At 44.8% G+C, this 23,446-nt stretch overlaps 1 protein-coding gene across 12 annotated transcripts in view; it reads right to left on the minus strand.

Moving 5' to 3' along the window:
• The window catches only part of PALM2AKAP2 (PALM2 and AKAP2 fusion), a 346,978-nt gene that overhangs the window by 12,634 nt on the left and 310,898 nt on the right, over positions 1-23,446 (minus strand). For 10 of the 12 annotated variants that reach the window (XM_035016101.1, XM_035016107.1, XM_035016103.1 and 7 more), the window contains 2 exons: positions 16,920-17,098; positions 2,898-6,835 (listed from right to left, as the gene is read on the minus strand). The exons of 1 other annotated variant lie outside the window; for it this stretch is intronic. In XM_035016101.1, the coding sequence (XP_034871992.1) occupies positions 6,737-6,835; positions 16,920-17,098 (278 nt within the window). In that variant the 3' untranslated portion in view covers positions 2,898-6,736. Of the gene's footprint in view, positions 1-2,897; positions 6,836-16,919; positions 17,099-23,446 lie in introns of those variants that run through there. One more of the 12 variants, XM_035016105.1, reaches the window with a different exon arrangement.

Raw genomic sequence — 23,446 nt, forward strand, 5'->3', positions numbered from 1 at the left:
AACAGAATGACCATGGCTTCATCTCCCAGAAATAACCCTGTGACATTTTTGGTTTTTGTCCATTTCCCTTCCTCAGTGAGCAGCCATTAGAGGCTAGAACATGCCTCCCTTGTAGCTTTCACATTCCTCAGTTTCCCCAAGAGTTTGAACAGGTGGGCCTGCTGTCAGCCGGAGGGTTGGAGGGAGGAGAGCTGAGACTCTCAGATGGGTAGCAAAGCCCCTTTGCAAAGCCCCTCCCTCAGCCATCAACACTGCCCTCTGTCTCCTGGGACCCGTGAGATGGGCCAGTTCAGCCCCTCAAGGCCTTTTACTCATTTCGAGGCTGCCCCCGAAAACTTTCTGAATAGAGTCAGGCCATGAGGCAAACACATTTCTCCACTAGACTAGCGATTCTCAACCTTGGTTGCACATTAGAAACACCTGGAGAGCTGCTAAGCTATGCCCATGTTCATAGCCATGTCTGAGCCCAATGAAGACAAAATACATCAGAATATCTGGCGGTGAGGCCCAAGTGCCAGTATCTTAAAAGCGAACACCTGGGGATCCTACGTACGGTGCAGCCACATTAAGAGCCCCAGCGCTGGGCAGGGATGCTCAAGGCTTGTTGCAGGTTAGTCTCCTGGGATGCTTTTTAATCGCCAGCCCAGACCAATTGAACCCAAACTTTATAGCTCTCCAGGTGATTCAGATGGAGTCAGAATTGAGAAGCGCGGTGTTAGACCAAATAAGAATTACCTCTTATTTTGTATCTCATCTCAAATTATGCAACCACATTAATACAAAAAAGACTTACGGGGTCTTGATGTTGCTATCATCCCACACAATAAAAGCTTCTTCCAAAGGTCAAACGAATCCCTGGATCTTACCCTGAAATCAGAGTCTGAACATATATAGATACTACGCTCTCTTCACATTTTCTTCTTAATTCGCTCAGCCCCTTCGAGGGGGGCCTCTCTGGAGACTCTGAATGGAATCGAAGCTCTGGTTCACCAAGACCCACAAAGCGTTGAGCTGGTGTGCTGGGCAAAGGCACAAAACCCCACCCCCCCAAATACTCAAAACAACCCAGGACCACATGTGACTGTATCTGCAGCTTATAAATCATGCATCCATTCCACAGTTTCCAAACGTTAAGTGGTATGCCCAGACCCTATTCATCACTTACTCCAGGTCGGTGATTCTCAAACTGAGGTTCCCGGACCAACAGCAGCATCTCCAGGAGACGAGTTAGAAAATTCTTAGGCTGCATACCCTAGACCTACTGAATCAGAAGCCCTGGGTATGAGGCCCCAATCTGTGTTTAATGAGCCTTCCAGGTGACAGAGATGCTTGCTCAAGCAGGAGAAGCTGCGCTCCCCAGAGGCACGTCGATCCTATGAGCTGAAGACCACTGCAGAGACAGAATGCGGTCTAAATGGGTGCGCGGAAAACAGCCAAACAAGGGAGAGAGAGATTTGTGATTTGATTTTTCTGGGGTACCTGCACATCCATCCCAGGTATTCAGAGCCTACCACCTGTGAACTGAGAACAAAGCAGCCAGATAATTCTCCCATCAGGGTTAACGGACACTGAGAATACTATATCATGGCAGAATTTTTTTAAAAAAATCTTTATTATGCAAACATTCTTCTTTCTCTGAAAAAAAAAACAAAACAAAACATCTGAATGCTTGGGCAACATCTTGAAATTGCTAGTGTGCCATCTCCAGGGATTTTTGGAGGCCCTGTTCTTTGCCTTTGTGTCTTCTTGTACCTTTAAAACCCTTTAAAGTCTCCCTTTGAATTCCCCATTTGTTCTCTGTGTTCCCAGCAGCCCAATTTTGAACTTTGTGTGGGTTCTGTGTAGGGAGGGACATAATCACCACACTCTTGTGGCTCAGGCATCCCATAATGAAAATGAGCAATGCTTCGACGTCACTTCATGGCCTCATGTGTCCCCCAGTGATTGTCTGACACTGATAAGTACAAGGGAGATGAACCTGGCGTAGTAGGGACGGGAGGTCTCGGCTACAGAGCAAAAAGCCTGCATCCCTGCCATCTACCCATTAGTGGTTTTAATGCCTCACACTGGTTTTGCTAAGAGCCTCCTCAGTGAGAATCCCTGAAGATACCTTCTACCTGGACTATCCCAGACTCTGTGTCCCATTCTGAGTGCCTCTCCTGTGTACCTTGACACCCTAGCTTTGCCCAGCACCCCCAGACATTAGTAGTGATGGATGCAAAGACCAGGACACAGGCTCCAGAGCTGATCACAACTCCGTTGTCTCCAGAAGATTGGAAGAAGTCACATACAGCAGGAGAGATGGAGGAAGAGACCCCAAGGAGAGGGGGGTGGGTGGGGCGGGGGTGGGGAGGAGCAGGAGACCGAAGGTCTGGGGCACAAGTACTTGCGAGGGGCCACTCGGGGAACAGCTGGCTGTGAGGGAGGGGATAGGAGGGCAGGAAGAAACTTGGGGAGGAACCTGCGATCTTCATATGCCCTTCAAAGTCTGAAAGTCTCCATTCTTCAGAGGGGAGCCAAATACAGGTGCTGGGAATATAATAATAAAAACTAGAACCAAGAGCCACATGCGAAGCTTGGGTTTTACCGTTTGTCCTGCTGTTTGCCCAGCCACCCCCTTGACTTTGGCGGTCTACCTACCTCATCCAGAGGCACCCATATCATTTCTGGGGTCCCATCAGAGGTTTGCAGGCTCTAGCTGAGGCAGCTGGAGACAGCATCACAGAAAGAGGCACTGGGACAGCCTGTCACAGTGGTGCCCCACCAGCTGGTATTGCTTTTTCGGTTCCAGATGTGCAAGATGCAGGTACTGCCACACAGAGGTCAAGACCAAGGGCGCCGGCGTGTCGTCGCGTGGCAGATCCGGCTTCCACCCCCAGTCAAACAAGCAGCCATCATTTATAAAAACACAGCACACACTGGGTTTTAATGAGAAAATAATTGTATACTTGCATTGAATGCCTCACAATCACTATAAAACCGAAGCAGGATAATAACATTTAAGTGGTTAACATACACAGGAGAGCCAGATACAGAGTATAATTTTCAAACACAGTATTGCTGCTTTCCCCCCTCCTCCTCCTCCAAAAAAAAAAAAAAAAAAAAAAAAAGTCCTTTGGGTAAAGGGCAACACAAAATCAAAATTGGCAGCTCACTCACTGAATGCTTAAAATTCAGGAAATTGGTTCTGTCACTAAAACTGGATATATTCACCATCTCTAAACACTTAGGCTATTTTTTTTTCAATACATAGTTTAATTACATCCATTATTTAGTTGGAAAAATGTTTGTCTTCAGAGACAAGAGTCAACACTGTTTTAGTGTTTCTTGTGACGCTTTATATGTGTGTTGTGTTGTGTGTATATGTGCACACTGATCTATATACTGCTTATATGTCATTGTCTAGGGTGGGCAGCATGCAGAAGTGTAAAGAGGCAAGGAAATCGCATTGTGTCATCCGAGTAGAACACAGCTCAGCCTCCTACCACTGACAGACCCTGTTTCCATAATTTCTGGATGAGAAAGCCAAGGCATGTCAGTAATCAGCTCCGGAGGAATGGGAGCATGTATAAACACTGTGGAAAGGAACGCTTTCAGGAAAGCTTTGAACATCTACAGCATCTAAACATTTGTTATAGTTGAGATTAACAAGCTTTCGTGCCATTTGGGGGCAGGGACGAGCATCAGAGGCCCATTTTTCCGACAAGCCTCTTCCTCTTGATGGATTAGGCAGGAAGGACCCTCCTCCTGGGGTCTATTGCATTTTCAGAAGATTAAAGGGGTTCATTTGGGATCCCAGAGCCTAGCACGGTGCTATGTACAAAGCCCAATGTTTTCGGAAGGAATAAAAAACTCAAGAGCGCAGAGAAAATCTGGCTCTTGCAAGCGAACTGTTAATTTACATTTGAATAGGATCGGAAGTGAGTGGAGCAGTCATCAGAAGGCAGCAGAGGGAACAAGCAAATGTTGGCCATGTAGGGGCCATAGTTAAGCAGCTTTGAGGCTAGGTTGGGGTCATGGGAACTCTGCATTTGTTGCCTTATCCACACACGGAGCACAGACCAAGGGAGTGGGCTCTAGAACTCTGCGCGATGCGATTCATGCTTCTGGTTCAGTCGACTGTAGTCAACGGCCAACTGGTCTGCCTCTAAAGCGATTCCATGAATTGTGTGACCTCCTAAGCTTCCCAATCAGCTGCAAATCCCCTGTTTTCAAATGTAGGTGTAAGGTGGGTGGGTCCATGGCTTCCTTCAAAACAGAACAAAAACCTGCCAGTGGGTCCTGAGGGCTGTTTCCTCTTAGGAAAGATGGTGTTGGTCTCTCTCATGTCTGTATCACTACCAGATGCAGAGTCAGTTCCATTTTTGGTGCCCCTCATAAAATCGCTCTGCTCCCCAGCCATCCTAGCTACCACTGTGCCCCGGGGACACACGAAGTCTCGTCCCAGCTGCTTTCGGTCCCGTGCCTGCCGTGGGAAGCCTGGAAACCCTCAGGCAAGGCGGCCTTCCTGGGTCCTCCCATTTTACCCGTCAGGACTTCCCCCCTAACACAGACCTCATTTTCCTGGGCATGGCTGTCTCCATGCCAGCCTCCGCCACTTGAAAATGAATTCCTTGCAGCAGGGATCTTCTTTGTGTCCCCAGCGGCTAGCACATTGTGTTGAGTGTCCCTTCAGAATATTCAGGAGAATACCCCATACAATGATGGTGCCCACGACCCACCTCTAGAGTTTGGCTTCAAATGGCAGGTTCCCTTGGCAGTTTTAAAGGATCCTTGTGAGTTATCAGACAGTTGCATGTGTACGTTATGCCCACTGCTTGTCTGTGAATAAACTCTCCCCCCTAAAGTCAACACTAGCCTATTAAAAGAAGCAAAGATAACGTGCCTAACATCTACATACACACTGTTGCGACATTGCTACTTGTCGGAATAACATATTAGAGCTTATGACTTAACAATATAAAAACAGAGAGGAATTTTAGTGAGGTCTGGCTTAATTATTGCTCTTTAAAAAAAAACAACATAGTTTTAAAACAAACAGGAAAAAAAAGGCTGGTCAGTTTTTTTTCTCATGGCCAGATTTTAAAATGTTTCTCATCCAGAAATTCGGGGCACCCAATTATTGAATACCCTTATCATATTGCTTTAAATGACAGAGAGTAAACCTGGCATCCTCTACAGTATACTAAGCTATGAATACAAAGCATGAGAATAAATATGGTACTTTTCTAAATGTCAAATTACAAAACTGCTCAAAACTTTTCAATTGTGACTCATGCAAATACCAGGTTAGGTCGATTTAATATTACAAATACTGTATCAGGTTGGTGCCTCTATATCCCTTTTCATAAAAAAGAAATTCTCACTCCTGACGCTGGCAAATAGCTTTGGAGGAAATAACTGTACACCCTTGTCCCATGATCATTCTGGAATTTTAATGCTTGTACACACACTTTACCCAAACACACAAAGGCACGTGCACACGCGCGCGCACACACACACACACACACACACACCCCATCTTTAGGATCTGTAGCTGATTCCAAGCCTGCGCTTAAATTTCTATTCTGTATTTTTCTCTTTATCATCCTGAAAAACGCTGGTTGCTCAGCAAAAATAATCTCTCTTACTGCCTTATTTTCCTACTTTCTCCCTCCCTGTTTCTCTGTCTACCTTCATGACCTTTTATGATTCCCTTCTGATCGATCCAAAATAATCTATCATTCTTCCTACCAAGGTCCACTTTATAATATAAAACATAAACACCTTTTTATTTCCCGTCCTCTGCCTCTTAAGGCAGAGTTTGCCCTTTTTCAATTATTGCCATTCTAAAAATACCCCTACCATCTTGAGCCAAGCTGTTGAATGTGTACAGATTTTACACATGGATATACTCCCCCCATCCCATCATAAAAATAGTTGTTGCCCACTAAATATAGTTTTCATATGAAGAAACATAATTGTGAAAATGTGTTCTCATAAACAGCAAATTAGTCAATACTATAAGCAGATGAGATCCTAAAGCTAAGACAATCCATTTGGTTTGGCTTTCTCCCTCTTTCTCAACCCCTTCCTGTAGAATAGATTGTGTTTGCAACATGAAGAAACATTGTCTTAAAAATGTGGATTTTATGTATTGCCATCATCAATTGCTCCCCATTAAAAACAATTAAATGTAAGAGAAATGGAATCCTAATTGCCTCTTCCGGGCAAATATAGAGAAACTTGCATTTCACTTTATGGCTGCTGGAGTAAACAAAGTTATCCCAACACCTCGGATGCCACGAGTGAAGGTGGGAAGCTGGTGCAGGGAGCATCCTACGCCCTGTAGACTGCACCAGTGTGGGTTCTACTGCTCTAAATGGCCCTGTTACCAATGTTTGTCCTCATCACCCAGAGAGGCTGGTCTCAGTTCTGCCTGTAGCAACCATGTTGATTTGCTTGTCCTTTTGGATCAAAGGACTGGTCCACATCCAGGTGATCCTTTGAGTCTCAAAAAAAAAAAAAAAAAAAAAAATCTTTTCTCTTTTGACTCCTGGGTGTTTATAGAGTTTGATGGGTGGGTTCTTTTCACTTGATTTTTCATCGTTGGTCATTGCAGCTTCTGGTCTACGTAAGGATTGCGGAGTTTGTTCGCACTTTAATAAATATTCCATTAAAATGCTTCAGTGTGTGGATTTCTTGGTTCCTTGGTAACCCAAGCACCAAAGAAGCTTCCTGGGTGGAAGGAAGTTTGTTATTCATTGTCTTCTTCCTCCTGGTTGGCATAGATCCCTGCCTCCCAGCGCAAGGCCAGGGCGCTCTTTCTTCGATTAACCCGTGTGGCCTGAAGGACCTAAAAAGAAGGAAAAAAAATGAATCGGAGTTCATGGATGTTCACCACGTAAACCAACGAGCTTTTCCGGTTTTTTGTTTTGTTTTCTTTCGTTTCTGTCCTTTCCCTCTCAACAGCATCCAAGAAAGGGAAAGTAATAGTGTCTGGTATGGCCGGGAGGTAGAAGAGACGTGGCAAATAAAGTAGGGTGGGAGGTTCTGGATATGCATTCATTTCATAGCCAAATTTCATTTGCTCTTTGACCCACAGTTTTCAGTATAGAAAGATTTAATTTCCCTGACGTGTTCTCCACGTCTTTTTTTCTTCTTCCATTTTCATTGAAATTCTAGTGACTTAACATATAGTGTCACGCTGGTTTCAGGAGCAGAATTTAGTGACTCATCACTTTATATATATAACACCCAGTGCTCATCACAGGTTTGCGCATGTTTTTGAACTAGACTTGACTCTGCATTAAGTGTTTTGATAACACAGTAGGTCTCTACATGTTATCCGATCAGTGCCGTCTGATGGAAATGTTCTGTATCCGTGTCAGTAATATGGTAGCCACTAAGCTGCACGGCTATGGAGCACCTGGAATAAGGCTAGTGTGGCTGAGAAACTGAATATTTGATTTTCATTAATTTTAATATCCTCATGGACCTTGTGACTACCATATCGGACAGCACAGGTATCAGTTGTCTTAGTCTCTTTGCAAGCAAGCAAACCGGAAAATAATCCCAAACAACTGGACCAGTGTGAATTCAACCCATCAAGCTTTGTGGACATACATAAGCTATGATCATATTTATATCATAAAAGTCTACTTTGGTAAGACTAAACTTCCAAGAGAAACTAGGTGGAAAGAAAAACAGCTTCCCAGGCCAATAAAAAGCAATCTGAGCATGAGGATGCAACATCAGGGCACAGGTGCTAATAAATGAAATGCAAGGTGACAAAATCCAGGACAGGTAGGCTCACCACTGTTGGGGTAAGGCCTCCCTCCCTCCAGTTCACTAGAATAGTCTGTGGACTCCAGAGGGAAAACCTCAACCAGGCTGCTCCAGCTTTGGTTTGACTGAGATGAGATCCAGATGGATGACATTCAGGTTGCCAACGTATAAGAAATGGCTCAATTTCATGACACGGCACCACAAGCAAGCCCATGCATGCCAATCAATTAAATTACGGTGGCATTAGCTTAGGATGTGCAGGTTCTGATATTAAAGAAAAGTCTAGCAGAGCCAACACTGGTTGACAACCCAAACTGCAGTGAAGGCTTTGCTTATTCTAAGAACCATCATTTTGGCAAGGGACGGAGATGCGGGCAACTCCAGAGAAGCAAGGAGGTGCAGGTTGCAGGCAGTATTGGGAACCAAGGCATAAGCAAGTTCTGGGTAGATTCACGGTCTGGGGCTCCATCTTAACCTGCTTCTTTGGACCTCTGACAAATGGATGGACTTCCCAGACCTCCCATGGGCTTTCCTCTGGGAAGCCTTCCCCAGTCCCCCCAGCTGGGACAGCTGGACCTAACATGTAGGATGCACTCAGCCATGTCTCCTAAATGAATGTTCATCGTTAAGCACATAAGCCATATCATAGTGTCTTGTGTGTAAGCATACCATGGTCACTTATTCAATATTTAAGAATAAGAGACCAGTAGGGGCAAAGAATGCTACTAAGTCTGGTATAGTTAAGTAGAGGATTCGTCTAGAAGGTCAGTGCGTGGTAACACGGTACTGAGACAGGGTACTGGACTAGATCTGGAAGTCCTGACTTTCTTTCCAGTTCCGTCTGGAACATGGTGTTGTCCGTGGCATCTCGTGTCTCAGCTTTCTTCATCTGCAAGACGGAGACAGCACCTGCCTTGGGTTGAAGGCTTTCTCCGGAGACAGCGCCGACTCTGAAGTCCAGGCAAGTCTAGATTTAAATCCTAGTGACTGTGTGACCTTAGAAAAGTCACTTACCCTGGGGCCTCAGTTCTCTTAGATGTGAAATGGGAATCATAAAAGCTATAGTACAGAGCTGGCGCAGGGAATAAATGAGACAAAGTCCATACAGCATAGTTCCCAGTGCTCTGCGAGTTTTCAAGCAATAATTATTTCTATCATTATTTGAAGGGGCTTTGTAAACAATGAAGTGTTCAGACGTAAGGCATTTTAATAAGGAGCACTACATCGTGTTGTCTCTGGGTAATACAAGGCTTCTGGTCTAGGACTGGCTCAGGGGTGAACACATCCTACAATGGCTTTTTGAAGATTCAAAGGCTAAGCTCTTGGAGAAGGTATCTAAATGAGCATTTATTCCATAATTAATTCAGAGTACAGTATTGTGTGTGTCTATAAATCTCAAGCAAATCTAGAGCTCTGATACTTTAGTTTCTGCATATTAACTTTATTTCCTAAAGTTCACTCCTTTCTTTTTGGGGCAAAAAAAGCACTTGCCTCCGGAGCTCTAGTAATAGTAAACACATCACACATACTGTGAACCACTTACTGTTTTGATCCTCAAGACTGTTCTACGGGATACATACTATTATTACTCGCATTTCCCATAGGAAGAAACTGAAGCACGGGGAAGTTAAGTTGACCAATGTTACTCAGCTGGGGGAAGAGCTGAGGTTCGCACCCAGAATTCTGGGTGTGGAGCTGATGCCCTAGGCCACCATGCTACATTGTGGCTCAGTGCCCATCAGGAGTCTGTTGGGAGAAGCAACAGAAAGAGCAGTAATACTCTCTATAGGAATGGAGAGGGGAAAACATAAAAAAAAAAAAATTAAAAATAATAATAGAAAAATCTGATTTAGATGGTTTTATCATTTTCACAAATTCAGATTTAGGTCTGGTGAGAGGGAAAAAAATCAATTCTCTTTGAGCAACCCTCTAATATTAATTTTCTCTCTCTCAAGCTGGGGGAATTCAAGCAAATCGCTCATCTCTGTGTAGAAATCAACAGACAATTGTATTTGGAGTATGGGTAACAAAAGGCAGAGGGGTTAAGTAATGTCAGTCACTCCATTTACATTAATATTTTGTCTTCCTAAGTCCTCTTCAATTGAAGATAGACTGGGCCCAGTTTTATTTTCCTTGAACATATTTGACCAGATTTTCATTATTCTTAATTATGTTAACTCAAAGGGGATGGGGCCTAGGGCCTAATTCTTCCACTGCCATTGCCTAGAGGAGAACAACAATTAGCCACTGAGGAGGGTACATGGGATGATATATCTTTTATATTTCATTACTCATTTTATATCTTATGAAAGAATACTCGTATCTTTTGAAAGAAAATTACTGATAATCATCAGCTCCCATCTCTGGTACTAATTACTTTGCAAGATAGGGAGATTTTAAAAATACATTGTGCTGTAAGTTAGCACAACCATTCTGAAGAATAATCTGCAATATGTAATGAATGCGAGGATGTAAAATCCCTCTAACCAGTACTTCCCCTCCTAGATATATAGAGAGAAATTCTTCCAGAGCTTACACAAAGAGAAACGCGCGTAACATTCACTGAAACATTGTTTGTAATTGCAAAAAATAAGGAAAGAAAGAAAGAGAGAAACAACCAACATTTCCATCAATAGGAGGATGAATAAACAGTGATATATTCATTCAGTGGGATACGACACAACAGTTATAATGAATGAGCTGGAGTCTTAACAACTTGGAGGCATCTAAAAACAATGTAGACAGAATAAAGTAAGGAGCAGAGGATGTTACAATGTGATATCGTTTCTAGAAAGTTTTAAGGCATGCAAAACCAAGATGTTATCCATGTAGACAAACATATGAAATATAAAGACATGCATAGAGATGATTAACAGCAAACCTAAGAAAAGTTACCCCCAGGAGAGAGAGAAATGGGGATTGGGGAGAAGTAACAAGGGGGCTTGAACGGTATTTGCAAGATTAATATTCTTGATATTATTAATATGTTATTAATATTAATAATTTTAAAATATTAAGCAAATATGAAATGATAAGAATGGTCAAAGCTGGATGGGTGGGCTTTATTGTTTTATTATCTCTTATTATTGGAACATCTGAATGCCAACTCCATGACATCGAGGACTTTGTTTTGTCGACTGCTCTATTTCTGGAACCTCAAAGAGTGTCTGGCATGTACCAGGTCCTCAATAAATTGTTAACTGAGAGAATGAATGAATGATTCTCCCTACAGTTCTGTACATTTGAAATAATTCTTTTAAAAATAATAAAATTCTAAAGAAAAAATACAAAAACATTGTTTACCCATAGCAAAAAAAAAAAAGGAAAAACATTTAAAAATTAGGGGAAAATGAAAAATACTGTGACTTTTCATAGCATAGATAATTGTGAAATCTGTGTAAAAGGAAATTGTAGAAGAAAGGAGGAGACTTGGAAATTCAATGCTTAAATTAAGGAGCTTCCGAAAACAAACAAACAAAAACCAGGTTTAAAGATGGGAGCGGAGAGGGGAGTGGGCAGTGGGATGGTTCACTTTTGGAACAACTTATCCTGAAGATTCTGAGGCTATGGAGTGGAGCTATCTGGATTTATGTTATGGGAAACAAAGAACTGGATCAACAGCTCAGGCCTCTTGAGTTGCACTGTTTTCTAACCAGACCAGAGTTATCTTTGCTATCAGTGCCTGAAGAAACTAAAGTCCGTGCCCTTGAATGCAAACACCTTCCAGATCCATGAGCAGGGCAAGGTCTTCTCCAGCCCCACTACACAGCACAGCAAAGCACAGCAGCGGGGAGCCCTGTCGCATGTACCCCAACATTTCCAGGCAGTCCCCAGTTCCGAAAAGGCTGGAAGAAAGAAACACAGAGACGAGCTGCTTCCGTGCCCGTCTCCTCGAACACATCGGGAAATGGCAAACCACAAGAGCATGCACCTGGGTCAGGCATGCAGGAACACCAAGACAAACAAGTGGAAAAGTACCTCGGAAGTCACCTTGCAAGACAGTAACTTAGAGGTGTACTGGCAGAGAGGGAAAAGAGCAGGTTAGTACAGAGCACAGACACACTCACACAACACCCCCCAGCTGGAAACTGGCACCACGCTGGGTGTGGGAGGGAGGGGAAGTAACATGGGGAGACCATCACACACCCACGCCAGACTCGCTTCATCTGATATTAGTTTATTTAAAAATCTGTATCTTTTGGAGCATGTAGATACCCTGCTATTCATTAATAAAAATATCAGATAAGCCATACTTTGTTAATTCAAGATTCGTTGCTTCCACTTTCTGTGCTTTGAATTAACAAGAGTCTTCCCCGCCCCCATATACAAACAGCTGCCCGCCAGCGCGGTCTTTGATGGCCATTTTGGATTTGCTAGAATCTGTAGCCAACCAGCCTCTTCTCTTCCTGTAGTTCCTTTGAGCCCCATAGCAGTCTTGTAGCCCACTGTCCCACGAAAAGAGGACCCTAAGCACAGGCTCAGGACTTCATTTGGATACAAGGTTTGTGGGGGCGGGTCCTGTGAACCTGAGCTGTGGATGGCACTGACTAGGGAGGGCACACAGCCATCCTTGTCACTATTTTGGGGGCCTGGATAAGTTTCTGACAGTGGGGTGATCATGTAGGAACTAAAATGACCCTTTAGTTCCTGTAGGAAACTAAAAGTCTCTGCAAGAAATGCTCAGAACAAAATGGGCCAGCTATGGGAAATGACATAGAAGAATGGACTTTGGGCAGCCCCCTCCGGAATTACGGTAATGGTAATGACCTTGCATTTACACAGCTTAGGACACTGGAGGCATTTCTCGGTCTTTGCCACTGGCATCCACGGACTGGTTAGGTGGGGTCATATGTCTGTGGTCATTAACTGCTTCTAATGTGTAGCACTAAAAATGATAGTTCTGTAATGATCAGGCTGAGGACTCGCGTCTGATGAATTCTCTTTGCACCCTCACAGGGTATGAGCAGCTAGGAGAAATCTGGGCAGCACAAAACATCCTTGCTTGTGGCTAAGCTTCCCATGGAGCCTGCGGTGTGGGACACAGGATGGGCCTCCCTCATCCACTCACTGAGAGTAAATATGGCCACGGGGTGTCTTGCTTTGAGGGGGAATGTGTGCGAGGAATTCTTAGAAAAGCGGTAACGGCTAGCCCCCAGCTTTGACTTAATCCAGGAGAACAGGTGAGGCCTTCTCTTATTCCAAGACAGGCAGTGATGACTGAAAGACGTCTCAGTAACTATTTTGGGGGTAAGAGAGAGAGTAGAAAACCCACCAAGAGTAGATCCTATGCTAGAAGCCGGGTTGGGGCTAAATGCGTCTAGGAGGCTGTAATTTGGATGCAGGCCAGCATCTCTTCAATTGAGAAAGGGAAAGCAAATCCACCAACCTGTTCAAGAGCATCACTGACTCAGGAACCCATCATCTTCTGAGGCTCAGGGAACAACTGGCCAGAAAAAACACTTTCGCCTAAATATCCTTCCTTTGCAAGGCATCAGGGAACCTTTTAGGAAACTATGATTCATTAGTCCATTGTGTGTTACATGATGGACCAGAGATGGCATCAGGTCCAGCTAAGGGGACACTTCCACAAAGAAAACATTTCCAGATAAGAAACATGACTGTTGCGTCTGGCTGGGTGATGCGTGCAAGGCACAGAGGCAGCAGGCTGAGGGGGTGGATGGGGTTGCAGCTCAGTTCCCCCATTCCCCTCACAGTGTGGCAGGGGCCGGGGTGCATCCTGGAAGAGGAAAAAGGATGCCTTTTTCTAGTTCTTACAAGGGCCTTGTGAAGGCTGGTAAACAGCCAGGGTAAGGAGGTAAGGGTGGGGATAGCAACCTCCCTAGCCCCAAATTAGCTGAGGGGTCACTTAGTCAGTGGGGCCTGGCTGAAGCCTTGAGCTCAGAGACACTCATCGGTGACCACATCACACACAGCGTGGAAACCAGCAGGTAGCACCGGCCCCAGGTCTGAGCTGGTAACAAAGGTGGCCATGTGGGTATCACTTCTCAAGAAAAGGGACTTCTTCCAGTTCCTCGTTACTGACTTTTTCATCAACTGTGAAAGCAGGAGGACATCCACAGGTGACTTAAGATCCCCGATGCAGTGACTTGTGGGTAGGTATCCCAAAAGAGAGTCAGGATTGAATTTCCCATCTTCTGTCGTTCTCTGAGCCACCCCCTTGTTTCCAGCAGAAGAGAGGGACAGCTCAGGGACATGAAAAAGGCCACCGAATACGGCAGCTTCTCCCCACACCATCCCCTGGCAGGGGATCCATGAACCAGTGGCCTCCTTCTGGTCCGGCATATGATTTTTTATAAAGTGGGAAGATTTAAGCTGGAAACAAGCTGGGGACAGGACTCCAGAGACCACTGCTGCTCTGGGGCGGGGAAACTGAATCTGTTTGGAATGGCAAGGATATCTTTCTCGGGGGCTGGCAAAAACCACTCGTGAAAACTACAGGCACAGTTCATAGCTTCCCTTGACTCCTCTGTCTACTCTTTCTTCTGTCCTTCATGCTCAGTAAGACCATGTGTCTACCGTATCACTACACATACATCCTAACTGCCCCATTTTGTTTTTAGGTCTTCCTTCTCCTTAGCAAGCGAGTAAGAATTCTTTTCATTCCAGTCAGAAAGAACTCGCCGCTTCCTATGAGCAAACAAACACAAGGTTTGCTCCTGATCATCTGTGAGGGGCCCAGAGTGCGACCAAGTGACTTTACTGGAAAGAATGCTTGCAGGTGGATGCATCAGGTGACACCGGACTCAGGTGAGCCATGTGAGGCTTCTGGAGGGTGGAGGAGCTAAGAAGCTGTGTTTCACCCTCAGAATAGTGTATGTGAATGGCACCGGGAAAACAGGACTACCAGCTTCTGCGGCAGGGAAGCCAGGTACGCAAACATCAAACAATCCACTGGCTCCCTATGATTATCCTCCTGGTAGGAGAGATGATTAAAGAAGGGGCCAGAGATCAGCTAGGAAAACAAATGAAGTTTGTTCATTCCTACAGGGAAACTTTAACACGTTCTCCAGTGACTGATGTAGATCCAGTACAAAGTATCCCTTGAACTAAAAGGCCTAAGGGATGAAAGAACAGGTGGCTCTAAAATCAAGTTTGGCTGATGGTCACATATGTGCTTTAGAAGCAATCCGAGTAGGTTTTTGAAGTTTTGGGTCTCTTAAAAGAGGATATAGTGGATTGGATAGATTTTGCTCTGTTCCTAAGAGTTTCCTACAACAAACTTGGTTCTCTTGTAATATCAAGAACAGCGCGCACAACACCTGGCTTTGAATCCAAGGTCTGGGGATATTAACAGCCTGATTAGTTAATAGGTTTCTTCCTTACGCAAAATGTTTATTTCCTTGAGAAAAACAGAGATGGGAGGCTGCCACTTGGTTGAGTATGTGAGGGATAATTAGCATATTGAAATGTTGATTCCAAGTAGATTCCTGAATACAAAGGGGATATCCAATCTGGTTGCGTCCTGAGTTTGCACGAGGGTGGCTTTCAGCCTGTGTGTGTGGAATGAGTGGCAGTGGGCTCTTCACTTTCGTGGGGAGTATTTGCCTCTAATATCTACACTTCGACAACGTGTGGATTGTGCTTAGAAAACACCTGCAAGGGTCACATGCAGAGTGGTTCCGTTCATTCTTCCCCTTCCATGCCAGGATGCAAGGGGGCCCCCCAGCTAACCTCTACCACAGCTGCTGATATACGGTGTGGACTCACTGGGAGAAAAGAAAACAAGCCATTTACAGCACTGAACTTCAAAAGCACAGGCTCCAGAAAATACCTAAAGGTAAACTCCATATTTTCAGTGGGGCTGCAAAGAAGTGCTGGCTAAGGTGACCTTATAGGCAGAAGTCCTGTGGGCTTGGGGAAGGAGCCCCAGCAGCAGAATTGTCTGCAACAGTGACCGAGGGCCAGGCCCCATCCACTGTGCGGTAGGAGGAACGGCCCCCGAATGCTCCAGCCGAACAGAGCAGCTGAGGCAGTGTTCTAGGCAGCTTAGGTGGAAACCCAAGGGAGAGCCTGGGGGAAGCAAGCGAGTCAGCAGCTGCTATAGATGTGTCCGCTTTCTTTATCACTAAATATTTTTAAAAGCATCGTTCAGCATCTGGCTTCAGGTCCCGAAACCCTTGAACTTAGCCAACCAGGATATGCGAGGCAGTAAGTAGGCATGGGATTCCGACTGTGAGCCCGTAGCATTCAAGTTTAAGGTGACCCAACAATTTATTATCCAAACTGGGGCAGTTTTTAAAAGTGAAAGGGGATGCTGTTAAAAATTACACCAGGAACACAGGCATAAACCAGCACCGTCCGGGTCAGCTGGGCAATGTCTTCAACGGACCCAAGCTATTTGTGACCTAGGTGAAACTGGGGGGTGGGCAATGACCACTTCAATAAATGGACGAGACTGAGGCCACCAGACCCCCAGGAAGTCGGCATGGGCCCCCTGAGGCTGGTCCCCGGGCTCCTGGCTATGGAGACTGTGTCTCTGACTGGAGAAAGAAACTCCAGAGCAGATGATTTCCTTCACGGCTCATGTGAATGTCACATGCAAAGGCGCTGAGAACCGAGGGTAGCAGGGTAGCCCTGTGGTTTCTAACTGTCATTTTAAATGGCTCTTTCCTGCCAAACTGTACACACATGCTTGGTAACAGCCCAAAACCCATTCAGCCTTCTGCACGCTGTGTCACATATAAGGGGACTGCTCAGAATAGACAGTAAAAGGGACAGCATCATCAAAGTTCTCTAGAGAAATTAAACCTCTACGGGGCAGGCCAGTGATGGTAGCAGGGAGTACTCGGAGATGATTTGGGGGTGCCTGTGTCCTTCCTCCTGTGTTGTGCTGACGTGGTTTTTTTTTTTTCTATACACCAAACATCCCCTGCACCAGCCTCGCCGGTGGGTTCCAGCTACACTTGGCAGCAAAAGGACCCACTCCTTGCATCATCCACATTTTTGAGAAACATGGCAAAACACCCAAACCCAACTCCAGGCACGTTAAACGGACACATTTGAGAATTGGTTTCAGAGCCAGGACACGGGCCAGACGACGGCATACACACCCGTGCCTGAACGGGGATAACTGCATGCCACGCGGACGTTCGCCCTCAGAGAAGTGAAAGAGGAAAGGAGGAAAAACTTACACTACTATCATCCATTCTCTCACGCCTTTTAGATTTGTGGGTCTCATAGTCTTCCATGAGGGTCTGCATCAGATTCTTGGGCCGCTGGGATCCGGCAGCCTCTTCGGGGGCTAAGTCAGGCTGTGAGCTGGGGCCTTCAGGTGAGGGGGATGGAGGAGGTTTGACTTTCTCTATTTTCCCTGAAACAACACGAAGAGAACACCCTTTCTAAGCTTGTCTGCTCATGGCGGCTTCCAGAAAGAACACTGGCAAAAAGCAACCTCTGACAGAGAGCGGTACCAGAATGGTTGTTAAGTGTGGGTCACCGTACTGCAGGGACCAAAGGTTAAAGATGATGTCACAAACCCATCCGACAAAGACCTCAAGGACACAGTGCTACAAAGTCAGTCAGACCAAGGAGGCCTGCAGGCACTCTGGAAATGTATGTCAGACCAGACACTGGCTCCAGTGGTTCTGGGGACGTGTCCTCTAGCACAGATTCCAGAATTCGACTGTCAGAGGTGGCGGTGTGGCCAAGCCTTAGGAACCCACGTTCTACAGTTGAGGAAAACAGGCTCTGCAAAGGGGACTTCGTGTCGAGGGCCCAGGGAGCTGGGCATGGTTCCAGGTCTCTTGCTTTCCTCACCAGGTTCTTTCCTTATATCAGAAGCCACCAGTGGGCAGCTGACCTGCCCAGCCTTTCTGCATGGACAGCACAGGACTACAAAACATTTGAATGAGAACCAGGCTTGTTGTTCCCAGGTCACCCCAGTCTTCTACTGGCCAGCTTCTTTCTTGACCTTACCTGCCGGGGTCCTGAGAGCAAATGGTTTGAGACTCTCAGACCTTAGGGTCGGAACACCAACAAAGGCAGGCTGGATGTTGTAGAAAGGCGTGCGCCAGACTTGGGAAAGGTGAGATTTTTAGCTTTTGAAGTGCCCTACAAGAATTCTCAGGATAAGGACATCGGGTCAACTGTGATGCCGTGGTGACTCCACACACTTTCATTAAGACCGTCTGCATCCTTCCCTCTTGGGAAATGCCTGGCCCATCACGGGGTGGGTTTCATTGCCAGAGCCCCAAATGCACCTCTGAGAGGTATCTTCAGGTGCAACAGCCATGATTTTTCCAACTATGCCCATCACGGGAGACACAGATAGGGTGTGTGAGCAAGGAAACACACAAATAAATAGGGCCATTCGAGTCTAAAAGTTTGGAAACCACCAGGGGAGGAGACAGATCCATTTCGCCCCTTTCATTTGCAAGTGGAAGGTGGCTTGTTTCTTCCTCTTCCCCCCCTTGACTTCTAACTTGGCAACTGCTGTAGTGACAGTCACAAGTAGAGCCTGGGGACCATGTCTCCATGTGGACTGCTACAGCTCTTTTCTGGGCATAGCTCCTTTTGATGGGAGTCGGACAACCTCCCCACCCCCTAGAGTTCAGAAAACTCAGGTTTTAATTCTTGCACTTCCATTCACTAGCACTGTGTTGACTGTAAACAACCATTTCATGTTCCCACTCTTATCTTGGGCTGATCACTTAAGATCTCTAAGCTTCAACTTTCCTAGTTATAGAGAGAGAATTTGGGAAGAAGTTGTCTTTGAAGTCCCTTCTAACTCAAACATTTTGCTATTCTGTCAAATATTTTTGGCAAGAGGATCAATCTTTACTGGTTAAAAAAAAAAGGCATATGGCCATTATATTTGTCAAATTAGGTGTAAAGTGGTTTTTAATACACAGAGCACTCTATCTGTAGACTCACCATTCCATCATAACTTAGTGAAACTCATTGTCTTGGCCTAAATTACCCAGATCACTAATGAAAAGTCTTTTGATATCGAGAGTAAGGCAATAAATATTTCTAAGTCCTCAAATTCACTAGCAATGGATTCTATTTTTTATTATGGAAACAGGGAATGCTATCATGATACCTATAGACCCATCAACTATATTAAATAGTTAGCAACATTTTACCATGCCTTCTCCATCTATTCTTCCTTCCTCTTTTCATACTGAAGTATTTTAAAACAACCCTAGACCTTAGGTAATATCACCCCTGAATGCTTAATATGTGTCTCTAGAAATTCCCATTGACTTTTTAAATGAAGCCTTGAGAACTTATACAGCATAGTGGTGAGCGTGCAACTCTGGAGCCAGCCACTTGGGTTTGAATCCACCACTTAGCAGCCAAATCTTGGGCAAGTTACTTACTGTTTCCATGTCTCAGTGTCCTCATCTGTAAAATGGGTATGATGCTAGAGGTACCTACCTCACAAAGTTGATATAAGGACTAAGTTGATATTTATAAAGTTAATATTTAAAACAGTGAGCATCCAATGAATCTAGTTACTTCTATTTGTAATCTCAAAGAACAATATGTCTACCCAGTGAGAATGAGCAGTTTCAAGGGCAAATTCTGCATAAGATTTTTGCAACTCTTATAGAACTAGAACTAGACACCAAATTGCCAGGGTGATCATTTTTCAACCGACTACACAGGTGTCCAAATAATTTCCCAGCAGTCGCCTCTCCAGTATTAACCTTCTAGAAAGCAGAGTCCATATTCACTGCTCTAACTTCACCTTTTCACACATACCACAGTAGGACCCCTGGCTCATGGCACTTTGTTTATACTTCTGTGAAAGCCTTTTCACATACTGACTTGTATCACACCCGGTTGTTTAAGCTTCTCTTCTCAGTTAAGCTATAATGTCAACTCAGGATAGGGATGATTTCAACCATTATGAATCCCTTAACTCATCTGAATGTAAACTCCATTAGAGCAGGATCTTGTCTGTCCTGGTCATTGCTGGATCCCAGCACCCACTGGGTATTTGGCACAAGGCAAGAGCTCATGTTTGTTGAATGAACCAGTAAGTACATTATGACATATACGTAGCATCACTTGTTAAATGCTTGTGGATTGGGACAAAACTCCCAGTAAAGAATCTGAGCAAAGAGTTTAAATGTTTTCACCAAAGTCATGAAATAAAGCAATCTTGGTGTACAGAATCACAGACTCAATGGCTTTGTAGTAATAGCAAGCACATTTATGTGTCATTTTATTTATAGGCTTCATGTCATTTGATCCTTACAACAACCCTGGGATGTAGTCAAGGTTGATGCCATGACATCTGTGAATGGTTTAGATTACAGAGACTCAGAGGCTAATGCCAGCCCAAGTTACCGTTAGCTAGAGTTAAATCAGAGTTGGATCTGGTCTGGAACCCAAATTGTTGATTATGGCTAAATTAGATGATGGGCTGTGTGCTGAAGGAGAATCATAAAGAGGGTAAAGGGTTAATATAGAGAAGTAGTCAAGTATTGAACATTAAAAGACATTTTCCTGCTTCTTCTTTTTTTTTTTTTTTAATTCTTAATATTCCAGCCCAAACCACCCTCCCTGGAGCAAGTTTTACCAGTTCTAGCCACTAGAGGTCACATGAGTAACAGGTAAGAAAGACGGGCTGAGCAGGTCCGGAAAAGAAGAGGTTAAGAGGTCTTCCAGAGAACAGGTTTCAGATTAACCAACCCCACGTCAGAGCCTCAAGGGAAGCTGTCATGGGTCCCCAGAGAAAGGAGACACCACAACTCGTCCTTGGACTTCTGGCCATCAGTCTGGTTGGGATCAGGGGAAGTCAGCTTGGCTGGGCTTCTCTGCAGGGCCCTGTGATCTCCAACCATCCTGCCCCCCAGTACGGTTCAAACTATGCACTGTGCCATCTCAGGAATCACACAGATTGCCAAATAGCTGGAGGGGCATCTGCTCCATACCCAACATCTTCCTCAGAGGGCCCAAGATTGCAGCCAAGAGTCCTCTCGATGAGGATCGTGAGGAGACTTCTAATGCTCCTCCCCCAGCGGCAGAGACTAAACACACCACCATTGTTTGGGTCTCAGGGATCATTACATGAATGTGATGCAAAATGGGCTGTGCCACAGACATGGGAAGTCTGTCTCACCTTTGTCCCTGGCCCTGTAAGGCCCTTTGAAATTCCTTGGCCCAGAGGACATACCCCATTACAATTCCAGAGCAGGAACGGTTATCTTTGGCGCTCACTGGTGCACATCTCACACAGCACTTCCCAGCGCCAACACGTTCCATCCCCACTTGCTCCATCAAAACTTGCTCTCGTGTTTATTCACTCAGTGAATGACTGAATAGCTGATGGTAGCTGAAAGGGGCCTCTGTTTGCAATGACAAACACCCTGCTGTCTAGCTCCTCGTCTGGACTGTATACTCTACAAACTAGCTCCCTTGAAGGACACCCCTCACTGTCCCTGTGGAACAGCATCAACAGAAAGCGTCATGAAGACCCTGGGGCACACCTGCGTTGGTCTTGGTCAAGGGCTGGTACCTGACCTTTACAGAGCAGAGAGCAGGTGCAATGTGAGTTCTAGGACATCTGACATAAGGAACCAACAGAATAAAACTCGGTGGGAATTCTCAGTGGAGGGTAGGAGACATTTTCAAGTTTCTTTCATAAACATGATTTTGTTCAAACCATTCCATCTAGAGTAACTTTATTTATTGATTAGTTATTATTTTTTTTAATTCATTTTTTACAATTCCAATATAGTTAACACACAGTGTTATATTTGTTTCGGGTGTACAATCTAGTCATCCAACAATTCTATACAGTTACTCAGTGCTCATCAAGATAAATGTACTTACTCTTAATCCCCATCACCTATTTCATCCATCCCCCCTACCCACCTCCCTCTGGTGACCATTAGATTGTTCTTTATAGTTAAGACTGGGTTTTTTTGTTTGTTTCTTATCTCCTCTGTTCCTTAAATTCCACAAATGAGTGAACTCATATGGTATTTATCTTCCTCTAACTGACTTATTTCACTTAGCATTATACCTTCCAGATCCATCCATGTTGTTGCAAATGTCAAGATTTCATTCTTTTTGATGGCTGAGTAATATTCCTGTGTGTGTGTGTGTGTGTGTCTTCTTTATTCATTCATCTATCAGTGGACACTTGGGTTACTTCCATAGTTTGGCCATTGTAAATAATGCTGCAATAAACATAGGGGTGCATATATCTTTTTGAATTAGGTTTTCATATTCTTTGGTTAGATACTCATCTAGAGTAATTTTAGACTTAATAAGCTCTTAAAGGTGTTTGAAGGTAAGCAACTTCATTTGGGTGGGACGATTCCAGAGCTTTTTCTAAAATTGTGTCCTATTGGCTTAGCTTTGTAAGGTAGTATTAGCTGCTAACAAATAGTCATTGGTAAACACTTGGTTAAAGAAAGCTTTAAAAATAAAATGAGATGGGTTTCTTTACCAGAGGACCTCTCCAAGGTTTTAGTGCTACTGTGATTGTGAATCACCAATTCAAGGATGGGTGGGTAATATTTCTCAAATTCATTTAACCAGAGAACCTCATTTCATAAAATCCCTATTAATATCTCAAGGAAAACAGTTTATGAAATGCTGTTCTCTAGTGTATACCAGTTAGCTTAACCAGCTCCCACAAGTTCAGCTAATAATTAAGTATAGGCACAAAGCTTATGTACAAGCATTTTTACCATCGTGTCTTTGTATAACGACACATGTGGAAACAACAAAGATATCTGACCACAGGAGAATGATTAAATTAGTTTTGACTTACGCAGATAATGAGGTATTATTTAGTTATCACAAATCATGTTTTTTAGTCTCTCAAATTTAGAGGACTAGTTAAGGTCATGGGAAAATACTCAAAATACTTTAAGAAAAAAAAAAAAAAAACCCAGCAGGCTGCAAAAGCAGATCTATTCCAGGGGTCTAAGAAGAGTACAGGCTCTGGATGGAGCCAGACTGCCAGGGTTCAAATCCTAGCTGTGTGAAAGAAAGCAAAAGTGCATGCGTGACATCTGGCAAAACTGTCCTCCGTGTAAGATGAACAGTCCTGTGATAGCAGAATAATAGCCTCCACGAGGACGGCCACACCCTAATCCCTAAAACCTGCGAAGATGTTGCCTTCATGGCAAAAAGGACTTTGCAGGTGTGATGAAGTCAAGGACTCTGAGTGGGGAGGACGATCCTGCATTATCCAGTTGGGCTTGATGTAACCACACGGGTCCTTATAAGAGGGAAGCAGGAGGCTCCGAGAGAGAAAGAGAGAACGGAAGGCACTCCACTGCTGGCTGTGGAGATGGCGGAAGGGGCCACAAGCCCAGAAATGCAGGCAGCCTCTAGAAGTGGAAAAGGGAAGGAGCCCGAAAGAGCCGCTGGAAGGAAGAGAGCCCTACAAACGCACTGGTTTTAGCCCAGACAGACACTATCTCAGTCTGCTTGAGGAGCCATAACAAAGTACCATGGACTGGGTGACTGACCCAACGGAAGTTTATTTTTTCACAGTTCTGGAGGCTGGGAGTCTAAAATCAGGGTGCCAGCGTGGTCAGGTTCTGGTGAGAACGGTCTTCCTATTTTGCAGATGGCCGCCTCTCACGGTGTCCTCCCGTGGCCGAGACAGAGAGCGAGCTCTCCGGTGTCTTCCTAGAAGGGCACTAATTCCATCATGAGGGCCCCACACCCTCCTGACCTCATCTAA

The sequence above is a fragment of the Mirounga leonina genome, unplaced genomic scaffold (genome assembly GCF_011800145.1).
Source record: "Mirounga leonina isolate KUSES-001 unplaced genomic scaffold, KU_Mleo_1.0 Mir_170, whole genome shotgun sequence".
NCBI classification, from domain to species: domain Eukaryota; kingdom Metazoa; phylum Chordata; class Mammalia; order Carnivora; family Phocidae; genus Mirounga; species Mirounga leonina.